Here is a 23458-nt window from a genome sequence, read left to right on the forward strand (position 1 = left end):
TTCAGTTTAGCTACTTGTGGTTTATGATGCAACATTACATCATCATCAGTGAAGACACATTTTGATCGTTGTGCTTCCTTCTTTCTTTGCTCCGTGATAAATCAGACGAGAAAAATAGGCATTTTCTTAAAATGACTGATACCTTCAGACAAACATTCTTTTTTGATTTTTCTTTAAACCTAGTGTACTCGTAGTCAAAATCATTTTGTGTAATTTGTGACAAAGCCTGAAAGTGCACAGTCTCACATCCCACCGCTTAAAACAAACTGATTTTTATCTGCAGGCTGTAGTTGGATATTAGTTGACTAGAGGACATACCACTACGTAGTGAGTAAAAGAGGAAAGGTGTAGGGTAGTACTTGTATATAACTCGGATATAATTCATACGTAGTGTGGTGGTGGCTAGGATTATATATACTGATTTACAGACACTCCAATTTGAAGTTGTTGAATAATAGAGTACACGTTGCATTAGCCTTACACACTTGCAAAATAACCTGTCTGTACACAACTTTAAATATTTTTTTACACAGAGTGATATAGGAACATACATACAGTATAGAATAATTGGGAGTCATTAAAGCCCTCTTCGTTTAATGGTCAAGTATCTTCGTACTGCCTTGAAGTTTTTATTGTACAGGATGAAGTTCTTTAAAGGATCAGTCAAGTTTTTTTCAGCTTGGTTCTATTAGTTACAATAATCACCAAGTTAATTGCTTAAATTTCTGAGCTAAAACCGACTTTGATGGGATGAAAAACAAAGCAGTCACAGATTATAAATGAGCCTAACTGCTTATTCAGATCAAGATCCCCATAAGGGGTCATGAAACCGATTAATGAGGCAGGAAATTAAAAAATTCTGCTACATAAAATTGGGTTTGTTTTTCTGACTACTTTGAACTTCAGCTTATTTCTTGTGAATTTCTGAGCAGTTTTTAGGGTTTCCCCCAGGACGTGGTTAGTGGAGGTGGTAGGTGCATTTCCCATTTGTATCAACTCAAAGGTTTTTTTTCATCCCAACATTGCAACATGCTTTTCTGATAATTGCTGCAACGAGAAAGTGCAATGGGATCAATCAATGTCACTTGCTGAGCCGAATTAAACAACTTCTGATGCATCTCATCTTGGGTGTACTCAGTTACTAGGCTTACCTTTTAAATACGTGGCCTGTGCATGTTTGATATCTGACAAAGGTGTGATAATTTCTTGTGATGTAGGGCAAGACGCCTCTTCTGTAATACATTGCAGGAAACCCTGGTTTCACTCTTTAGGGCCTCTAAGGTGACTTAGATGAAACAGGCTAAAGGCCTCGGGCATATTCAGTCTAAAAATGGTGCGTACCGTTTTTGCTGCGGTTTCCAGGTTGGATGACATGTTTCTTTGAAACCGTGTGCAACAGGCTTTGAGGAACATTTTGTCTTGTTTGGTGGGTGTGTCAGAGGTTTTACATCATCAGCATGTCATCATACGCTGTTTTTTTGGTGTTTTTTCCAGAAGGGTTTTAGCAATATGAATGCTTTATCTGATCTCAGCAATCAACAGGGTGAGCACAGACTTATTGTAACTAATAGAACCAGTGTCTGAACCCCCTTAAAGAAGGTCCATTTGGTAATTAACCAGTTATCCTTTACACTGATGTTCATTGACCCCCACTGGAACATTCATTTTTCGTTAAACCTTTGTAGGAAAGTCGTTGTCCGGAGCAAAGCCTCCAGAGCTTGTAGGGATTCAGCGTGTTGCTAAACTTCAATGGGGTAGGACTTAAAAACAACTGTCCTACATCATCCTGCTGCCACAATCACTGCCCTATGTGCTCTGATCTATCGCATTTCATATCTTCAGTAACTTCAAACCAGTTTAAATGCATGGCTGGGTGTGTAGGGACATCCCCTTCATTAGAAACTGCACATGGAACTGAAAGCCTCAGATTAGCTGACATCAGTGTAACTTTGTTGTATTTTTTTCCTTTTTTTTTCCAAAAAAAGTCCACACAAGCAGATCTCGAATTAAGAGTCCACTCGTGTTAAAAATTAAACCCATGTATCAAAAGAAGAGTATTGTCATTGCTGAAACCCTGCAGAGATAACTTTGCTGATTGGAGATGAAGTTTCTGGTGTCAGATCTCCAAGATAGAAATACAGTATAAAGTCTGCCTCTTTTTCCTCTGAGCAGGTCAGAAGTCTTGATCTCATGCTGTGTGTTCTTCTTTATTTTCTGTTTTTTTGTTGGGTGGTCTGGGCCATTGTGACATCAAACTGTTTTGAAGGTCAGATCTTTAGGAAGACCGAGGAGAATCCCAGTTGAAAACGTCAAAGTCTGTACAGAAAACTTTCCCATGCGACGGGATTTTGACCTTCGACTCCTCTATATACAACAGTGGGCAAGCATGTGGGAGAAACACCAACATTAGACATGTGGTGCATTTACTTCTGCAAAAATATATCTCCAGATTTTTTGCCTTACAATATAAATAGTAAATTATACATGGAAAATATATATGGGGACTGAAAACAGATACATTGTATAGGCTATGCCAACTTAAAGTGCTAAGATACTTAGATTTCTGAACAAGCTGCAAGCATTAAGGTAAATTCTGACAAAAACTTTCCCTCCACTTGTAGAGAAGACAACACCAGTGCCCCGCCCTGCAGGGCATCATCATTACTCTGTTAAAACAGCCTTCAAACACACTTTCACATTCATATTCTCCAGCTTGATTTGTAAGCAAATGAAATGCGAAACTGGAATGTTTTACACGTTCTTAACTGCCATGGTTTCAGAGAAATGAAAGTGAACTGGCATCCTGATCAACGGACAGAATTCCTTCACAGTGTCGCCTTACTTAATCAAAAAATTAAAATCTTCACACATAATCACATATCTGTCCGATCATTTCAATAAGCCAGTGCCTATCAGGTCACCGTCCTCAGCACTTACTGCACAGAATCCAGACATTCAAGGCGGCCAGCCATGATTAAAACAATTTCTGGCCACAAATAGATTTTCTATTTTTGGAGCTGGACTGTTCATTGGGAGTGCGATTGGATTATATATACTGCTCGGTTTTTCATTGCACAACACTCTCGGAGCACAGAGCATACTCTGGGCACAGATGGAGCAGCAGAACGTCATGCACATTGAGAATAAAACAGTTTGTTCTTCTGGGTCTAAAAATTTACAGTCACTCAGAGCAGCTGGCCCTCTAATCCATTGATCTGATCAAAACATCCTCATTACAGCCTCTACATTCGGAGATTAATAGAAATTTGTATTTTTGCAGGTATGGAAAATCATACTGTCAGGATTACTAAATTCCCTGAAATGATATAATACCATAATACCACCCAAGCCCTATTAGAAGTGCTAATGGAATATGTTTACCATTCAATTATTAATTGCACCACACTCTCTGAGTGCAGAGCGCACTCTGGGCACAGATGGAGCAGTGGAACGTAAGGCCCATAGAAAATAAAACTGTTCATCCTGCTGGATCTAAAAGTTTGTATTCACTCGCAGCTGCTCCCCTCTTTTATCGATTTAATCAGCTCTGAATGGATTGACGGATCAATTATACACCCTGCGGTTCACAAACAGCTGAAAAAAAAGAACTCATGGAGAGCTTCACCTGCGCTGCGCTATGGATACTAAAAGCCTGTGGGAAACACTGGAAACCCCTGCAAAATAAACTGTAGTTTGTGTCTGCGGGATAGAAAATTTCCAAGCAGGTGTATAGAAGTTTGTGTGTGTGATGTAGAAAATTCTCAAGCATGTGTACAGTATTTAAAGCTAAGTGGTGAGAATAGACTGTCAAAAAGAAGAACAATAAAAGAAAATACGCCTCCCTGATCATTTACTGATGAACAGTGACACTTGACTTTTTGAAATGCAGAGCCCTCTGAACCTGCCAGTGTGCCTCTCATACCTCGTCTTTGGCTTACTTTGCTAAATCAAAATACACTGTGAAGCGAAAAACAACACAATACCTGAAACTGTCTGAAACCGCACAACAAGACTCATAACAAAACAGCAGCAACCAGAGCCAGTGATTATACAGGCAGCAGTCTTCAGGCCGATCAGTGAAGAGCTCTGCATGAAGCCCGAAACAGACCCATTTCTAAGTACCTCCAAAATATAACAGGACTCTCTGCGCCCATTTTGCATCCCTACATATAGATTATCACACATAGCTAACTGGTGATCCTACGTTCTGACTTTCCATCCTGGCCAGGTCTGCTGATCCTCTTGCATAATCTATAAGAGGAGATCGCAGATGTGTGCGGGCTGGTTGCCATGGCAATCAGATCTTGCTGTTCTCCAGGTGGGAGTCGATGTGCTTGATGAGGGCATCGTCAGGGTAACCGACGGGGAATATCAGCTGGCAGAGAGGGCAGCTCCGCATGTCGCTTTCCTCGGTCTCCATCCAGAGCTGCAGGGCAACACACACACACACACACACACACACACACACAATCGGACACACACAGGTACACACATAATTAGACAACAGGATAAATCACAGTCGGTCTCCGACTTCACTGGATTGCATTAGTCATTCTGTGGGCGGCAACAAAATTGCATTACTACTCAGTGAGTGATCACTTCACAGTGTTTTGCCATGAAATAGACTGACTCGTAGTAAACGCAGGTGGAAACTCTCATCCGAGCACTGATTCATTGTGTAATCCAGTTCAGTTTTGAGAAGAGACTAATTAAAGGACATCTTGGGAGATAATTTGCTTTCTTTCCAAGAATGACATGAGACGATTGAGGTGGAATGGCTCCCAACAACACACATGAGCATTTTCTAATCCATCTACAGGGCGACAACATTAACCAATGCCTTCCAAAACAAGTTAAAACTACTATTACGAAAAAAAATATCTTGCATTTTCTAGCACCTCTGCAACTAAAACTATTTTATTTATGAATCTTGTTTAAGACATAGTTGGTATTAGGGTTCTTCTTGTATTCCTACATCCAATACATCCCATTTTTCTGTGCGCCACCTCTGGCATAATAATGATAATAATAATAATAATAAAAATAATAATAATAATAATAGATTTATTTTTAATGCACTTTACATTTATCAAAATCTTAAAGCACATGGGTTGCCAGAGTTGGTTGTTGAGTACAGCTTTTGGTTTTAGTCTCTGTGAAAGCACAATAGTGCTCAACCTTGTAGTCGTACTTGGAAGAAGCTGCACATTTGCAAAGAAATAGTCCCAACACTCACCTACTCATTCTTAAACCACAATAGTTGTTTTTCTGTTCATGTCCTGTACAGATTAAACAAATGTGATACCATGTCTTACTTAGTCATCTTTAGAGTTGTTAGTACTATATGTTCTCTTTGGACAGAACTATTTCCCTTTTCTGTTAAGATAAGCTAAACTCATCATGACTCTAACTCTGTACTTAACACACAGATATTAGGCAAATATCAAACTTCTCATCTCTAAGAAAGAAAGAAAGCAAATAACAGTTTTTCTGTTGCACAATTAAAGGAACTACAGAGAGACATGATAAAAACAGGGGCCTCTAGATGATTGTGACACTCAGTGTGATAAAGCTTATTTTCTGTGAACCACCTCAGTACTCCCACAGTTGTGAAAAAGTGACACTTTTTAAAAATGTTTCACAAACAACTTTGTTTCAAAATCACTCAAACGTATATTCATACTAACTCTTTAGATGTTATCGACTTTTACACTCTATGTGAACTCACGTTGATGGAAGGCCAGGACTGAGCGTGCTCTGCTGACATGTAGCCCGGCTGCGGGTGGCAGCTGAGGGTGTTGGAGCGCTGAGGGATGGGGAAGACTGAGCAGGACGCCGGGCCTCTCATGACGCCGCTGGGCACTGCGGAGGAGAGCACGCCGAGCGTCCGCGGGGGGCTGATGGGATGCGGACAGGTCCACTCCTCCTCATCCTCAGAAGACTGTGGGGGCTGGGGTGCCGGCGTGGAAGGAGGAGGGGGCTCAAAATGCAGGTGTGCCACCTCAGAGAGCGGGAATGGCATCTCTCTTGAGTGGCGCATAGAGCTCTCCCCGTGGCCCCCGTCTCCTCCTGCACCTCCTTGATGAGGAGACGGGGAGCTTCTGTGCTGCAGTCCAGCGTGAGGAGAGCCCACATGTTGGGGCTGCTGTTTTGCGTAGCCCTCAATGTAGGGCCGAGGTTTAGGCAGGGTAGAGACAGGGTCCAGGGAGAAGCGAGGAGGGCACTGGTAAGCAGAGGGGTCAGCAACCTCGGAGTAACTGCGCCGGCCCTGGAAGCTGGCCCTCAGGTGCTGGCTGGGCGGCCGGCAGGAGTAAGAGGCCGGTCCGTCGTTGACGTCCAGCAGGGGGGAGCGGCGGTGCATGTCTGGGGAGAGGCGCTGCAGCACCGGAGAGCGTCTCTGTTGGATTGGAGAGTGGTGTTGTGGAGGCGGGACTGGGGAATGGCGCTGTGAGATGGGCGAGTGGCGCTGAGATACTGGAGAGTGGCGCTGGTGGTGGATGGGAGAGTGACGCTGGACTGAGAGAGAAAAGCAAATAAAAATATATTTTAAAACCTGTTATATAAACCACATGGACAATAATATGTGGACACACTTCTTCATATTCTTTAATAGGCATTAATTTGGGAGGGTTGCAGGAGACATGTCCCCAGCAATATTAAGAATGTGCATTAATTTACATGAAATTAAGACATGTTCTCCAAAAAATGATGCAGAAATTGGTGCAGGATAATTGACTTACATTTTTCATTCAAGGCAGGAAATTGAGTCCCTGACAAAGTGTTGGACCTCCAAACCTCCCTTTTATATGTGCTTTAATGTTGAAACCAAACGTCCACCCTCGTATACATTTGTGTATGTTTGGTCTGGGGCTGCAAGCCTTACTTCCAATAAAGGTAAATCTTTCATTTGAGATGACCCAGGCCGGCACAGAGTCTGTCGCCGGTGGTGCTGCACAGTGCACACGGGTCAGAGTTGTGTCCGACTAGCTCTGATGTCATGCACACGTGGGCAATGACAACCTCACAAGATCGCGTCGCCTGCAGTTTTTAGAGCCAGGGGCTGCAGCTGCTCTTCAGCAACTGCAAGATCTAGGACGTGATGGGAAACGCGTCACTCATCAAAGAGCTGATTAGCTTTTAATTTTGACCCCAGACAACCACATTTTCATTGAAATTTCTCATTTTCTGGGTAATTGTAACATTTAACGTTAGATTGTAGGCTTTTATGCTGAAAACACACCAAACAGTGGTGCAGTGCGGGGGTGAGCTGGGGTGAGAAACCATGGAATGACGATGGAAAGCTGCCACTCTGAGCTGTGGTTGTTTGATTCTGTGGTGAAGTGCGGCCAAACCAAAAGTTGGGGATAGTTTTAACTTTTAGCAGCAAATTGCTGCCAGAGAATATCTGCAGCCAATCAGTACATAACCCTGTGACTCCTGTGACATGTTGACCTCAGGCCCTGGGAGCCGCACTGGGCTTTGAAGCCAATGTTAGGATACATTTTTTCCAGCATCACAACCCATAAAATGACCCATTTTACTATCAGGATTCAATCCAGTCAGTCCAGTAACATTTAGAAGAGAAGAGATGCAAAATTATTATCATTTGAGACTCGTTCAAGTTAACTACACTAAACCGGAAGTAGCCGACACCTGCTCTATGGTCAGCAGCAGCGCCGATTATCCAGATAATTTCCTATTGCGGAAATTTAGCTTTTTTGGCTTCATGCATCACTGAGCACGTCTCGTAGGAGTTAATAGGGTCCTGCCTCCAATGCTGTATCCAGGTGTTTAAATTCATCTATGTTTGACCTATGAGACAAAGAAATTCTTCCTGCCTGAAACACCAGAAAGCAGCAAGCCACACTTTGACTGTTCTGCACCTTTTGGGGTGAACTGGAACGGCAGTTGTAAGCCAAGGTTAGGTGCTTTTGTGGTTGAACAGGAGCAAATCCCTGCAGCTAACTCCAAAATCTTATGCAAACTGTTCCCAGAAGAGTGGAGGCTGCTACTGCTTCAGATTGTTGCCCATAGTTTTGGATTGAGATGTAGTTTTCAGGTGTCCACATACTTATGGCCATGGTGTGTAATACAAAGGGAGACCTCTACAACACTTTGGTGCCAAAACAACCAGTTACATAAATCAACTTTCTCAATACAAGCAGCAGAAAATGTCACTTTTATTCTGCTTTAATATGATATTCGCAGCACTTTGTCATACATAAAGTTTTGTACAGAGGTTGCATCAGGATGTTCAGTAATAGAAAATGTACATTATGTTCCTCTTAGCATTCATAAAAAGATTAAGATCTGTACAGTTGTACAGTTTCGTGTAATTACAAGATTCGTTGATGAGTCAGTCACCCCTGCAGTCACCACTTCAGCTTCACTTCCCATATCAAAGAGGAAACATCATTTATGGCCGGTTGGTTGAGGTGTTAAGAGGGAGGCGGTGTTTGCGCTCTGAAGCACTCTGCGAGCCTCTGAACGAGGTGGAAACAGTCAAACGGGACTCTTCAGTTCATGCTCACTCTTACAGCATGACACCCCTGAGAATTTTTTATGGCTCCACACAAATTCCCACTTCTGTGATTATTTCAACAGCTCATGAAAAATATTTGTTTTGTTGTTAAAGATAGCCAAGAGGCAATCACATCACCCGCACGACGCCGTGACTAATTAAGCAGAGGTGCCATTCAAGTCACATTTTCTACATTAACGTGACAAAATACGACATTAGGGAAGAGTCCAATGCAGTTTGGGGTTTTCTGTGTTTTCCCCACTGTTAGCTGTGTTAAAAACTACAGCTATTCATTCATTTATGCAACAAAATGTTCTAGTTTGTACTGTCGACAGCTCAGTTAAGGCGATGCATGTGGTGACTTTTGGTTTGTGACAGGTCGTAGATGCACGGCTGTGAGACATGAGCTATGCGTGTGATTCTGTGTGCAGGAAGAGAAAGGTGCTGCTACTGTTTAACACTTGTAAGTTGTACTCTACAAGGTGTCTGTTAGTTTCTATTTACTTTTGAGTGAGAAAAACTGAAGCAACAAATCACAACCTGAAGTTTTTTTTTTTTTTTTTTTTTTTTACGTGACGTTAGAACGTCACAGGAGAACATATTGAGACATTTAATGCATTGATAGTATTAAATGACCTTTAATTTGAAAAGAACCAGCATCTATTTTAAAAGAAATGTATTTTGTAACATTTACAAAGCAGTATGTATAAATTTGGTTGTCAGATGAGGTTTCTCAGTGTTGGATTGTAACTTAGCAGTACTTAATTACAGATTCACAGTACTTGTACTCTACTTGCGTGCTTACGTTTGGTGCTTCTTTGTAGTATTTCCACTCCACTCATTTTGAAAGGCAAATATTGTATTTTTACTACACAACATCTATTATACCTTACTTAAAAGTAAGATTTTATAATGATCTTCTTAAATATGTTGCTGCGTAGTATCTAAAGTGGTTAAAATTTCACCTACTACTGCAGTATAATTGTACTTTGACTAATAATAATTCAATCATATTATAGTACAGCATTCACTGGGACTATTTTTCTGTGTTGTGTACTTTTACTTTAAATAGGCTGTATACTTTCACTTAAGTAGGATTTTGAATGCAGCACTTCAATTCAGACAGTAGTCAGAAAAACATGTTGGCATCGTACATTTCTGTAAACAACGGATACATTTCATTTGCACGTTATCATGTAGTGGATACACTGAAACTTCAACAATGCTGTGGTCAACCACTTTTTTATCACTAATCTGGCATGAAAATGCAAAGATGTCTCAGTGAAAATGCAGAACTTTTTCCTGCTGCTGTCCTGGCAGGAAAAGCAGAAATGTCTCGGAAAAAACAATCGCTTTTCCTGCCTTACCTGGCAGGAAAAGCGCAGATTCCTTGTTAAAAGACAACTTTTTTTGTGATAATACTCTGCCAGGAAATGCAGCAATGTTTTGCCTTTTGTGGCAGGAAAAGCAGAAAAGCAGGAAAGCAGTTTTGGTAAAAATAATCACTCTTTGTTGCACTATCTTTGCAAGAAAAACAGCAATGTTTAGTAAAAACCACTCTTTGTGTACCTATTCTGGGAGGAAAAGCAGCAATGCTTCGGTAAAAAGAGGAACTTTTTGTGTTTCTTTGTTGACAGGAAAAGCAGAACTGTCTCGGAAAAACCAACCACTTTTCATTCCACTTACCGGGCAGGAAAAGCATTGATGCGTTATTGAAAAACAACTGCTTTTTGTGATAATGTAGCGGTAGGAAATGCAGAGATGTCTGTAAAAAAAATAATAATAAAAAATTTGTGGCCTTTTGTGGCAGTAAAAAAAAGCAGTGTTTTGCTAAAAAGATTTATTCTTCATGGCACTATCTTGGCAAGAAAAGCATAGGTGTCTCTTTAAGAAACGACCACTTTTCATGCCACTATCCTAGCATGACAGAGCAGCTGTGTCGACAACAGACCTTTTCTGGCACAAAAAGCAGCAATTTTTTGGGGGTAAAAACCACCACTCTTTGTGCTACTATCAGGAAAAGCCTGATGTCTTTGGTTAAGAACAGCCACCTTTCATGCATATAAAGCCGCTGGAAACACAGAGACTGGCCGCTACAAAATATCAGCGTCTGTGTCTAAAAATCCACCGAAAAAACAGCAACAACTACATCACATCCGGTTTTGTTGTTGTTTTTTTGCAGCCCAGGTTCACGCCTTCCACCATCATGAAATGTACAAATGTAACATATTTGTGGTTTGCATGAATGTGTTATGTCAACATGTTCTTCTGGTGCCCAGGTACGACTTAAGTGTTTTTACATTGTGGTGTGTACAACTAAAGGAAACCAATACTTCCTCCTCCGCTGAGGGACGGTGAGGATAGTGACACATTTTTTAAATACAATATTTTACATGCTAACCTGGACTGGCCTGCTCCTGTGACGCTTTCCTCAGGATCTCCGTCTGCTTGGAGCTCAGCGCTTGGAGGCGTCCCAGCTCCTCTGTCAGCTCCGTGTAGGCCAGAGCCAAATTCACCCTGCAGAAAGGGAGGCAATTATGTCATTATCATAATCACGGTCATTACAGAATATCACAATGTCTGCGGAATATTAATGTATTACAACTGCAATCTCTGTTTAATCATCAAATATGTATGGAAGTTAATCAGAGTTTTAATACTGTTAATATGCATGGAACCGCATCACAGATCAGATCTCCATCTCTTTAAAGTGAACGAGCTCCGCAGCGCCGACACAGCCTCACAAATCAGGCCGGCTAATTGAGAGGCTTATAGGCTTATATTTTTAGATTGCATGTCATAGCGTATAATTTGAAGTGCATGAAATCACAACATTTCATGCGAGATGTGTCATGGCTCTGTCTCTCTCAGGGGCCTCACTGACAGAGCAACTCTATTTAGAGAACCGTAAACAACGGCGGGTGGCTTACATGCCTCTGTGTCTTTTATCCATGGCAACAGGCTGACTTTGAGTCAACTCGTTAGCTCGAAACTGATCCGAGTCCCCACAATATGCATTGCTGTCAGAGGGAAGAATCATCTCTGTTCGGCTTTAAACATCTATGTAGCTTAGATGGGATAAAGAGTGACATTTACTGCATGTGGTTAAAAGCAGAGTCTTAGATCTGTAGGTTGGCTGAGGAAAAAAAGCAGCTATAGTAGTTAGTCACTGCCGGTGCTAGCTGCCCTCAAATCAGATATCGCACATCTTATCTCAAATGTCTAACCAGTTTTTTATAAACAGCCCAGTTCTGACCTGAAATTCACTCATCCCGGCACTGACAGCAGTAGATTAGAATGGTAATTGCAAGATTGGCGAGATGTGAAACCCTGAAATCTAACTTGAGATCTGTTAAGATAATCTGTTTATCCTGCCAGCGTGAGTCACTTTCTTGTATCAGGAGCAGCATTTCAAAGATTTGATTGGTTTCATCACTGAGATAACAAATGTGAAGAGAACTACGGCAAACTTCAACAGGATATTAGATGTGCACCAACTTTGACATACAGAATAACGTTAGTTTTGCACTCAACCTTAAACACTTATCATGAAATCATTTTCCCTTCCTGCCCTGAAATGGCTGTGTTTTAATGTTCTCATTTTCTTTAAAAAGTTTCCATCTTTTTGAATTTGAATGTTTTTATGATTTTTATTTCGCTTTTTATATATTTTGTATTTTTATATCTAATTATTATATATTATAAATATATAATATTTTATTTATATATACATTTCTAAAGGTTTTGTAATATATTATATATATTATACAAAATTTACAAAAAAATCCTGAATAATTTTTAAATTTTGTATCTGTTTATTTATTTTTTCAGTAAAATAACTAGTTCTTCATGATTCTCTTCTGCAAATTGATTGGATGCTGTCGGATTGGTTCAGACAAAGTGGATCATCTGGTCAGATTTCTGGGGATAAAGTCAGCTGATTGAGGAAAATATGGGTAAATAAACTGTCCTAGTCAAACGCCCCAAGTTTAAATGAAATCACGAGTCTTTGGTGTTAAAGGCCAAGTGGATTCACACGTCTTTTTTGATTCTTTTCATAACATTTGTGACTGCGGTCTTCTGGTTTGTCCTATGCAAATAAACCTGCCTCGCTATTGCATCACTTTTATCCCTTCTTATTTTTAACTATATGTCAAAGATTTAAAGAAAAAATAGAGGCTCAAATGTTGAGTCAGCTCGAACACGTCATAATGAAAGGAAACAAACACATGAAACCAGAATGTCTCGTTGCACCTGAGTGCCAGGTTGTTACAAGGCTCAGATCTGATAAAACGTCTCCAATAAACAAATTTTAACCTCTGTGCTGATGAGAATTTGAGTCATTCCTCTGCAGCGATTGTGTCGGATAGTTTTTGTTTTTTTTTTTCATTACAAAGAAACACTTCTGCGTATCCTGGGGATTTCTTCTGCATAAATAGGAATAGATATAAACTTCCACTGCAGCACCAAAAAAAGAAAATATGAATCCTGCCTACACAGCAAATAAACACCCTGTCAAATTAAAAGTATACTCCCCGGCACACCCGCGCACTAACTTAATCGAGTCTTCCCACTTGTGTGTGTATTAGAGGAACACTACATATTTTTGTATCAGCAGATTCTTTTTTACCTCTGAGCTACAGTCTAATTCTGCACAGCTTTACTCTGAAAAACATGCTCACTGTGCTGCTTCTTCACACCGTTTTTCAACCCATGATGCACTGCTGCAAGTTCATCACCCCGAAATCATTTAAAATAAAGTCAGGGACCCTTGTTTATAGGAAGCTCACAAATAAAAGCTGAAAATAAGTCAGAACTTCCACTGGTTAGCTGGCTCCGGGTAGCCCACCTAGTTTTCCACTATCTCTGCTATGACTCAGACAGAGTGGGGTATGAAGCCCCCTTCATGCCCCATCGCAGACCAAACAACATCCTTCTTTGTGGTAAAAGTTGGTTGCATGCTCTTAACCCTATAAAGCCCACTATTAACAACTTACATATATTACTTATCCCGATACTGGTATTTCCTTTCCAGATATCACAGATGAAGTCATTTCCCTCCACTCACCACTGGAGTTTTTCCCCAAGTGTAACGTTTATCTTCAGTTTTAAGAGAAAAAGAACCATCTTAGGGACAATCGTTGCAAATGAACATGGTTCAACACAGATAAAGAGGAAACTCAGAGTTGTAAATACAACTTTTTTTTGTTTTAATAACCCTTTGAAACCTGGATTGACGTCACTTTTGTTGAGCTGCATTCAGATGCCTGTCACGAGTATTTAAACTTTAGAGTTGGTTTGATTAAAAAAAAACGACAAAACAAAACAAAAAAATGAATGACCTGACAAGAAATATTATACAAATTTCAAGATATTAGTAGATTTAGAAAATTAATTTTATAAGAGCTTGGGAAAAATGTCAAGAGAACTATATTTCTAATAATCATACTTTTATTTTTAATTATTGTTTTTCTTTTTTTAATTTTATACCTGTGTCTTTTTTGCTTCATAAAAATAGAACTATGTGGTTATTGCTATTATTATTATTAGTATTATATAAACAATCAACCCTGCAAATGAACCTTTATTTTTTCTGACAATTTGCGTACAAAATCAGAATTTCTGCCCCCATCCAATGTTGCAATATAACCTTTTTTCTAAAACATATTAAAATGTAAAAAAAAAAAAAAAAAGGGAAAACCCTTTAATTTTTGAATCAGAGACCTACATCAACATCTGAAATGTGAAAAAATGCTATTTTTTTTCTACATTTGGGCTTTACGGGGTTAAGACAGGTATGATTCTGAAAACTCCTGCAAACATATAAACACTTGTCCTGCATCAGTAGGAAATCATCAATCATTACTTACTGGCATGGTGGGTGGAGCATGTAGGAAAACCACCAAAGCACCTATAAAATGTAAATGTCTCCACTCCCTTTGCTCACGACTCTCAGGTGACTCTGAGCTCCAGCTCTGCTTCGACTTCTCTCTTTAAAAGTGTTTACTGATTTCTCTACACTTTGACATTCACGCTCCTCTTCCTTTTCACACTTTGGGTTGATATTAGAGTCTGCTGTCTCACGTTTCAGTTTGTGTTTGGATTATCTGTGTGACACCTCTCACTCATGGTCGCATGCAGTAAAGCAGAGGTGAGAACGTCATTTAACCCCTTAATACTGGGGTGGACCTTAGTTGTGCTGCATTCAGACACCTTTTACTTGCATAGAAACATCTGAAACCTGAGAAAATTAGTTTGATTTATTTCAAAGGAGGAAAAACATGATAAGCAACTCTGCAAGAAATGTCACAAACAAAAAATAAAAATCTGGAAATGAACTGGGGTTGATTGGTAGGTAGATATTGTCAAAAAACAAAGGAAATTGTCCAGAAAACTATATTTGTGATCCTCTCAATTATATATTTAAAATTATGTTACAGAAAACAGAAATTCAGCAATTTTTTGAGGTCATTTTCTTTTATCTTATCTTGCTCACTTTTAGATAGTTTTCTTCCAGCTTTTCACTAGTTTCTTGTGGATTTTTGTTGATTTCATGTAGGGGGTTGACCAATATTGGTTTTTCAGGGCCAATACTGATTATTAGTACTTACTGAGACAGATAACTGATATTTGGAACCAATATCCATAACAATAAAAATGTAAAATGTTTCTGTCAAAACTTTGTTTAATGCCTTTAGCAAATTTTCAATCAAAACTGAAACTTTGAACACCAAATACAGCAAGTTCCCTGCAACTTTTTAGTAGAGCTTAGTGTTTAGTATAAAGTTAAGCTGCTTGTTGCCCTCTTCCTGTGTTTTTTAAAGAAATCAGACCAATTTGCTTTTGGTTTCAAAGGGTTAAGAAAATCTTTCAAAGCAGGTCTCGTGTTTGTTTTTGTCTCTGCGTGTCTAAAAATACTTGTGTCTGCTCTTTTGCATTTGTTTCCTTTTGCTTGTGTGTGTAACTGTGCGTGCATACTGTAAAATGTACAGTGTGTAGGAGGGGTGTGATGATGCCGATTGATGCATTGATGAGATTCGCACCGCTGAATTGATCAGATACAGGTGTGTGTGTGTGTGTGTGTGTGTGTGTGTGTGTGTGTGTGTGTGTGGAGATGAAGTGAAGTGAAGAGAGTGTGGGCAGGAGTCTGACCTCTGATCCGATCAGACGTTTCAAAGAGCGAGCCGTCACTGCAGCTGCCTGCGAGGTCTGAGCTCCTCTTTTTCGACGATAAGCGTTCTCTGTCAGAGCTGCTGGAGCTCAGTCACCGTCATTAAAGACGCAGCCTCGGGGGAACAGTTGAGTGTGTGCGCTGGTCAGCGTGACGTACTGATAACACATTCTTAGAAACTTGTAACTGTGTAGTTGTGATTTTAGGAATGAGTAAGAGATTCATGGTAGTTGGAACAAAGTGAATTTTGGTCTTCGCTGCGTGTCGTGAAGGGACAGGTGTTAAACGTTGGGGGCTTTTCACACTCACACAGAGAGCTGTCAAACCGTCCTCACACCGAGTGCACCAAGCGCTCAGTGTGTTGAGCTACCTGGTAACTTTAAAGAGGACCTGTTATGCATTTTCGTAGTTTCTGTCATTTAAATAATGTAAAAAATATCAGATGTTCATGTTAACCCTTTGAAACTAGCGCAAATTGGCTTGATTTCCATCCAAACCGTGGCAACAAGACAATGAGAAAATTAAAGGAAATGTCCCAAAAATGAGCAAAAAACCAAAACAATTATAAAAAAGTAAGGAGTACAAAAAAATACCTAAAAGAAAAAGGAAAATGTGCTAAAAATAATAATTATGTAAAATAACAATAAATATCATTTTTAAACATTTTTCCCTATCTTTTTAAAAAACACTTCTCCAAAGCTACAGTTTTTTTGCAATCAGAATATCTGACTTTTTTTCACAGAAATTTGTGAGGGTTTTTTTTTTCTTTTTACCCAAATGTTTTGAACATCTGTCTCCATGCGTCTTGGAGTGTTATTGCGAGAGGAGAAGTCGCAGAGCATCACTCAGTGGAAACACAGTCGTCTCGCCATTATGTTTTATCCACATTTTGAAAATATTAAGCGCAAATCTGTAATGGAAACCTGCCTACAGTTGATGTTTAAAGGGAGAAAATGCCCCCATATAAAGTCACTCCACAGCGAGGCTACATGTCGATACACGCTCATATCAGGGAATCCAATAATCTCGGTTGCTGATTTGTTGAATTCTCTTCTTTATTTGGGATTTTTCATGGTAGAAAGTGCTGCTAGTCTCAGTAACAGAGACGCCGATATGTGGATCTCTATAAGAACATTGAGTATATGTCTTCTTGAAGTGAGTTTTTTGGAAGGGGGGCTAATTTTGAATTAAAATGTAAAACAGTGATTTCCAAAGGTTACACTTTGTTGTTTTAAAAGCCAGACTCAGTTTCAGTCAGAATAAAACTTTTTAAACATGTCACCTTTGTTGTTTTTGTGAATTTCCAACAAGAAATAGGAGTTCAGCTCAAAATCATCACGTCGTGATTTATTGGAAACAGCTCTCACTTTCTGAAAGCTGAAGAGGGATTAGTCAGTCTCTCTGTGTACTGATAAAGAGGAGGGGGGTTGTACTGCCAGGTGGCTGCCAGCGTCTTCAGCAGTGTGGGTTGTGGTCTGTGAGGGCAGCTCATTCACGTACTACTAGTTCTGAGTGAGGCACACGAAAATCCACAAATACAGTCACGAAAGCTGTGACTGGTTGTAGAATCGGCCACAAACTGCACAGACTCTCTCAGAAAAGAGAGAAACATGACAAAAACAAGAATATTTTATGACTCATGGACAATAAAATTGTTTTTTTTTGCTTTGTAGGTGAAGTTTCAATTAAATAATCATTGAAATGCTGGTATCAGCACACTGGAGAGGCTTTAAAAGTTCACTGAAACTCATTCACTGACAAAAGTTTTGTTTTTAAATAACACTAGTTCCTCCCCAAAGACTGTCTCTGCATTTTAAAGTGCTGATGAAGGTGTTGTGTTAATACGCTCCATATCAATCTGTGCAGTTTACACTAAATGAGCCCAATTACAAGAAAAAGCACCAGGAAACAGCGTTCGTGCTTCGTAGGTTTTCAGTGGGAGTAAATGATATTGTTGAGTAAAACCAAAAGGTGACCAAGGTCTGGAAAAAAGCAGTAGGCTTCCACCACACACTTGGTACATCCTCTCTTCACTGTCATGTCGTTTACTTTCAGTTTGCTCCCCATCGAAACACTTCTGGGGTTTCACTGTGTGGGAGTCATCTGCCCAACCTGCTGTGGTTTTTACTCCTTTTTTTTTTAACCTGTAACCCCTTTATAAACAGTCGTGTCGTGTGCATTTGACGAAGACATGAGGACTTTCTGTCTTCTTATTGCAAGTTTCTCTTTTTGGCTGTAAGTGACAGAGATGAGTGGAAAAAACAGCAGCTTTGACTCTCACTGCTGCTCTTTTTGTGCGGTTTCAGGTAGAAAAAAGAGCACAGATAGACTGGACTTGCCTCACTAGAAATGAGGAAATGCACAGGAAGGTTTTCTGCGCTGTACATACACTGCCCCCTGCTGCTTAAAAACAGAAACAATGGAGCTATGGTTGCATGCACATATGCTGGAATATAAAGCTTTTGTGCAGAAAGAATAACACTCCTTTATTAATGCTGCATTTGAACCCAGTTAGCCAGCGATGGAGAGCTCGTCTGGTTCCTAATGAGGCCCCTGGAGGTCGGCTTGAGCACATCACAGCAGGAGAATAAAGATACAGATGAGCAGCGGCTTTTTGTGAAACATTCCTCCTTTTGCCGTAGATGATGCTCCTCACTAACTACCTTCACTCCAATGCTTCTGTATCTCCCCTCCCTCCCTTCTCCCTCCGCCCAGAGATCGGCTGTGGTCACTTACTGCTCGTCTCCCACCTTCTTTATCCACTCCACATCGCACTGCTTGCACGGGGAAGTCATTTCCTGCCGAAGTAGAGCGTGAAATTAGATTAGCATGCAGGTGCTGGTGGAATATTGGACAAAAATCTGACAGCAACAGCCGAGTCGAGGCAACATGTGCGAAGGTAACGTCGTCAGAAAGACACTGATAGTCACTGTCACTGATAATTATTTTTCTCACACTGTATGTGTGCAGCCGTGGACCTTTTGTGGGTTCATGTGTGTTGGTGAAGTCTTCCAAAACCAAAATGTTTAACTATAGTGCTCCAACAAAGAGAGAGATAACTGGAAATCTGAAAACTTGTTGTTTTATTGTCTCTTTAGAGACTAATACGATGTGTTGTGATGTGGCTGTAGAACGAGATCTTAAGAAGTAGTGTTGAGTTTATCTTTTCTGCTCAGGGTGAGATGAAAAGATCGATGCCTCTCTCATGTCTGCACGGTAAATATATACCCACCCCCAGAAGCAAAAAAATTTGCCACAGAGGGAAACCGCGAACATGGCTCTGTCTAAAGGTCAAACTCCTTTCATGTTTATCTTGTTTGTTTCATCTGTGCAAAAACATAAAGGAAGTAATGTGCTTTAAAATACATTTAGTTTAATCACTAGTTTAAGCTATATTTTGTAGTAGTAAGGTGGGATTTTAATCACATTCAAATTTCAGTAGCACTTTCTGTAGTTTATGTTATGTAGTTTATGACTTTGGGTCATGTGGTTTATGTAGTTAAATACAAATTTAATATTTTTTGTATTCTCATGACATTTATTGCCATACAATATGGTATAATGCCACAACCAGGGGCGCAGCACTGAATTCTGTGGGTCCTATGCACATGCTCTCTCTGTGGGCCCCCGTCCTTCCTCTCCCGATCCATGGCTCTGAATTTGGAATAAATAAAACATAAAAATCTAACCATGCATAACAGTTTACCTTTTTTCACTTTTTTCTATTATTTTCAGTTTTGGAACCATAATTCTTATTTAATTAAGGCACTGATTACTTAGAAATAAAAAAAATGCAAACAAAACCAAACTTTTTATTCTGGGCTTTTGAAGGACCCCTCTCTCAGTCCTGCTTTTTCACCCTCTACGATGCCCCTGGACAACATTTTTTTCTTGCTACTGGGCTTGAATTTCCCTTGGAGTTCCCTCCCTCAAACACATTTACTCACAGTTAGCTCATTTTAACTTCCTTGTAACAGTGTAAGATTCCAGACTTAGATGTGACTGTTTTGCATGATGTTGTTTGGATGTATTTGAAGCACTTTTTGAAACTAAGGCTAATTTTTTGAGAGTAATAAAGGTATAGTTTAGGTACTTTTCATTGAAATATAGCCAGCAGATAAGCTACTCTTTGAATGTAGTTTGTGCTCGCTTGGAACCAGGCTCGCAGTTTCCCACTGTTTCCAGTCTTGGTGCTAAGCTCAGCTAATGAGGACTCTTTCCATAATTGTGAACTATTCCTTTAAATACAATGCAGCATAATGAGAAAACTGCAGATACATATGCTGTCCTCTGTCATGTCCTGGTTAGAGCCGGACTCTGACACTGCTGTGTTGGGATCTTTAGTCCCTGCACAGCTCACTGCCTCCAGCCTGACACTAAACTGGCAAGGTCAGGTTTTTCTGTCCCACTGGAGCCAGAAATACGTGTCCCCTGTGGTGCTTTAAAGCTGTTCATCATCTCGGATATGTTTTGTTATACGATGACCACGACTGTAAGTGTGTGCAGCCCAAAGACCCTAAGAAATATGCTTATATTGGATGATTCTGCAGCACACATTTTCCACCAATAACAACATTCAATGTCAATGTTGAGTTTGAATGTAATCTGGAGTTTTGCAGAATCAGTGTTCTTGAGATAGATTTACATTTCTCTTAATACAATTTAGGGAATGCATCATAAGAAATGTTGCTTCTGAAATGTTGAAACTGTTTCCCAGTGTCCTTTACATAATTTAAAGGGATAGTTTGGTTTTTTTTAAGTGGGTTTGTATGAGATACTTTCTGACTTTTTAAAAAAAGTCCACTCCAAAACAATTAATTTCAGGTAAGTGAATGCAACATTGAGAATACTTTCACTGCTTTACCTTTGCATCAGACGGTGATTTCTGAAGGGGCTTCAAAGCCAGGGTCCATTGAAAAAGACAGTGATCTAACATCGCTGAACACAGGAGCTGCTGGTCTATTACTGCGTCTATCAGTTATTTTGTTTGTATTATTGTGTGTTAGTTTGGATTCAGCAAAGTCACATAATGACAAACTATCAATGATCAAAGCAGCTATAGAGCAGAAGCCCCTGTGTTCAGCAGGCTAAAATTACTGTTTTTCTCAATGGAGTCTGGTGGCTTTGACGAGATCAGAGATGGGGAACTAAAGTCGTTTAATGCTTCCCCATCCAAACAGGCTGTCTGGCTGAAAGGTAACGAAAATACTCTCAGTAAAGTATAGCACACACTTAAACTGATACTGATTTCTTTTAGGTGGGACTTTCTTTATAAGCTAAAATTTGTTTTACTGTGGACCCCATCCACAGCAGTACATTGCTCAGCTTCTATGTCAGTACTCCAGCCTGCTTCTCCAAACTGTGGCCATGCTGACTGACATCTTCTATTGGCCAACCAATGGATAAGTACCTAATTTTACCCAAATTTTTAAAAAATCTGAACCATCCCTTTAAAATGTCCAGACGCATTAAACTCCACCCTTGTTGCTCCCAAAGTAGACTAAAACAAACCAGCACTGACCCTGTCCCTCTGGCTATTCTGCAGCATCCTCATCTCCTCCTTCAGCCTCTCACACTCCCCCTTCAGCTCCTCTTCCCGCTGACATGCCCCCTGGGCCTCGTGCCGCGCCCCCTCCAGCTCGGCCTCCAGCCGCTGCAGCTTCAGGTCGGACAGAGCGTCCAGGCTGCGGGAGCTCTGCAGGGTTAACGCCGGACAATCCAGCACTAGAAGGAAAAAAAAAGAGAGAGAAAATGAAAATACAAGAGTCAAAACACTTAATTTTCATCGCTCTCGCCCTGACTAATGGAGCGTGTGTCCACGGTTGTTGTACAATAGATGAGTGTGAAAGAGCAGAAGAGCTGACTCCTTCCAAGGGCAGCATCTTTCAGTTTGCACCTGACATGATCTGCGTGGGCATGTTAGTGATTCAGCTCCGCTCACTCAGTCCTTGAGCCAGAAGACACTGTAACATCGTCTTTTATATCCCAGCTCCTCCTGCCTCCTCACCCGGCCGCTCACATGTGCAGGTTCACGCATACTGTACGCAGATCGTTTCTCACATTAATCAACAATACAACATGCAGATTCTGACTCCTTGCATGCAAATTCATGCAGAAAAAAATATTTTTCCAATAAATAAGAGACTTTGATGCCTTTGCAAAATTACACCGCCTCTTCACAAAGGTGTACCATCAGTAGAGGCATCTGCTGAGGTGGTGGTGACAAATTTCTTCCATGTTTCCATCAGCCGCCCACGTCACTGAAGAGGGCAGAGTTTAGCATCTACTGACTCTAAAGTTTAACACTTTCTCTTCCAAAGCCGTTAGAAATTGCATATTTTATTTTGAATTCTTTGCTGCAGTCTTAAAATGGGGGAATCTCCTGACTTTTTGGCCTCATAATCCAAACTCAAAGGTGATTTTAAGGTTTTATTTGCATGCTTTTCTCTTGCAATTGCAGCAGTGCGAGTGACCCGCCATGTGTGAAGCATCTTTCAAACTTTTACACATTTCTGAAACAGGAATTAATTTGCATCGCAACGTCGTATTATCTCACAGCTTTTCCAGCATTTGGTGATGTAGCAGTAATCACAACAGAGAGTACGTGGTGGTACAGATGGAAGCAACAGGCTGAATAATACAGAGAAATCCTCAAATTTGCAGAACCAGACCCTTCAAATGTTTTCGATTTCAGTCACAAGCACCCGCATTGATTTGGAGGTCTCTTTTTCTGCGACTGTGAGGGGGAATTTGGAACAAAATGTCCAAGCTGGCTCTCTCCGACAGGCCGAGGATTAACATGACCTCGTTTAAAATGTTTCTCTGGCCAGATTGTTGGATTTGATTAAAGATACAGAGAAAAATGATTAACATAGAAAACTGGTGTCCAGGCTGGTTAATATAGAGATGTATTTTATTACTTTACAGTGACTAATAAAATAGCTATCAGAGTTGAGTACCAAAATACTGACCTGAATAGTCCTCTGAAATCTGTATTTTACGCTCACATTCTATATATTTATGTATAAACAGATGGATTAATAAGGGATGTGCTGTGATGTCAGATTTCCATACTGCTGTTATTGTGGCCAAACGTGGTTAATGGCATTATCACCTTACTGTAATTGTCTAAGTTTAGTGATAAACTATGAAAGCTTATTGCTGCCACACCAGTAATAAATAAATAAATTAAAATAAAAAAACATCATATTATTTTGTTTGGGAAATGGGAAAAGTTTATTGTTATAATAGGGTGTTTTTCATGTTTTAAGAGGATATTTTCATGTCATTGCGACATACAAACTTATATGTACCATTTGTTTTGTTATTTGTCATTTACATGAGACATTTTATGTTAAAAAATTATTATTATTATTTAGTATTCTAACTTAAAGTTATAATGTTATAATGTAAAACTTGATGGAGGAAACTGTGGAGGAACATAGCTCATTTATATCTTTTTAAATAATTACTTAAAACATTAGAATCATCTTGTGCAAACGCAATTAAGCAAAATTAAAGGCACAAAAACAACATACACAAAAGTAAATGCTCTGCTTCAAGTTCAAGACAGTTGACTGGAAAATGCATTTGTCTGTCTTTCTAAGATTTGGCTGATTTCTGCTCATTTTTACTATTATTTATCTAACTGAGTAGGTAAAAATTGGTTTCAGTGGCTATCATGAACATTTTCTTTGATTTAGGAGGTTCCCACCCATAAATAATTACCTATCAATATAATCAATAAGATCTAAGGAACAACATCT

General features: G+C 39.9%; 1 protein-coding gene across 1 annotated transcript in view; it reads right to left on the reverse strand.

The window, feature by feature from the left end:
* Positions 1-3437: 3437 nt before the first annotated feature.
* Positions 3438-23458, reverse strand: part of tbkbp1 (TBK1 binding protein 1) — a 69632-nt gene continuing 49611 nt past the window's right edge. Inside the window, exons 6-10 of the mRNA XM_042508352.1 lie at positions 21214-21416; positions 18429-18490; positions 10923-11038; positions 5729-6516; positions 3438-4426 (exon numbers count right to left, since the gene is read on the reverse strand). Of these exons, the coding sequence (XP_042364286.1) occupies positions 4298-4426; positions 5729-6516; positions 10923-11038; positions 18429-18490; positions 21214-21416 (1298 nt within the window). The 3' untranslated portion in view covers positions 3438-4297. The remainder of the gene's footprint in view (positions 4427-5728; positions 6517-10922; positions 11039-18428; positions 18491-21213; positions 21417-23458) is intronic.

This window comes from Plectropomus leopardus, chromosome 19 (genome assembly GCF_008729295.1).
Source record: "Plectropomus leopardus isolate mb chromosome 19, YSFRI_Pleo_2.0, whole genome shotgun sequence".
NCBI classification, from domain to species: domain Eukaryota; kingdom Metazoa; phylum Chordata; class Actinopteri; order Perciformes; family Serranidae; genus Plectropomus; species Plectropomus leopardus.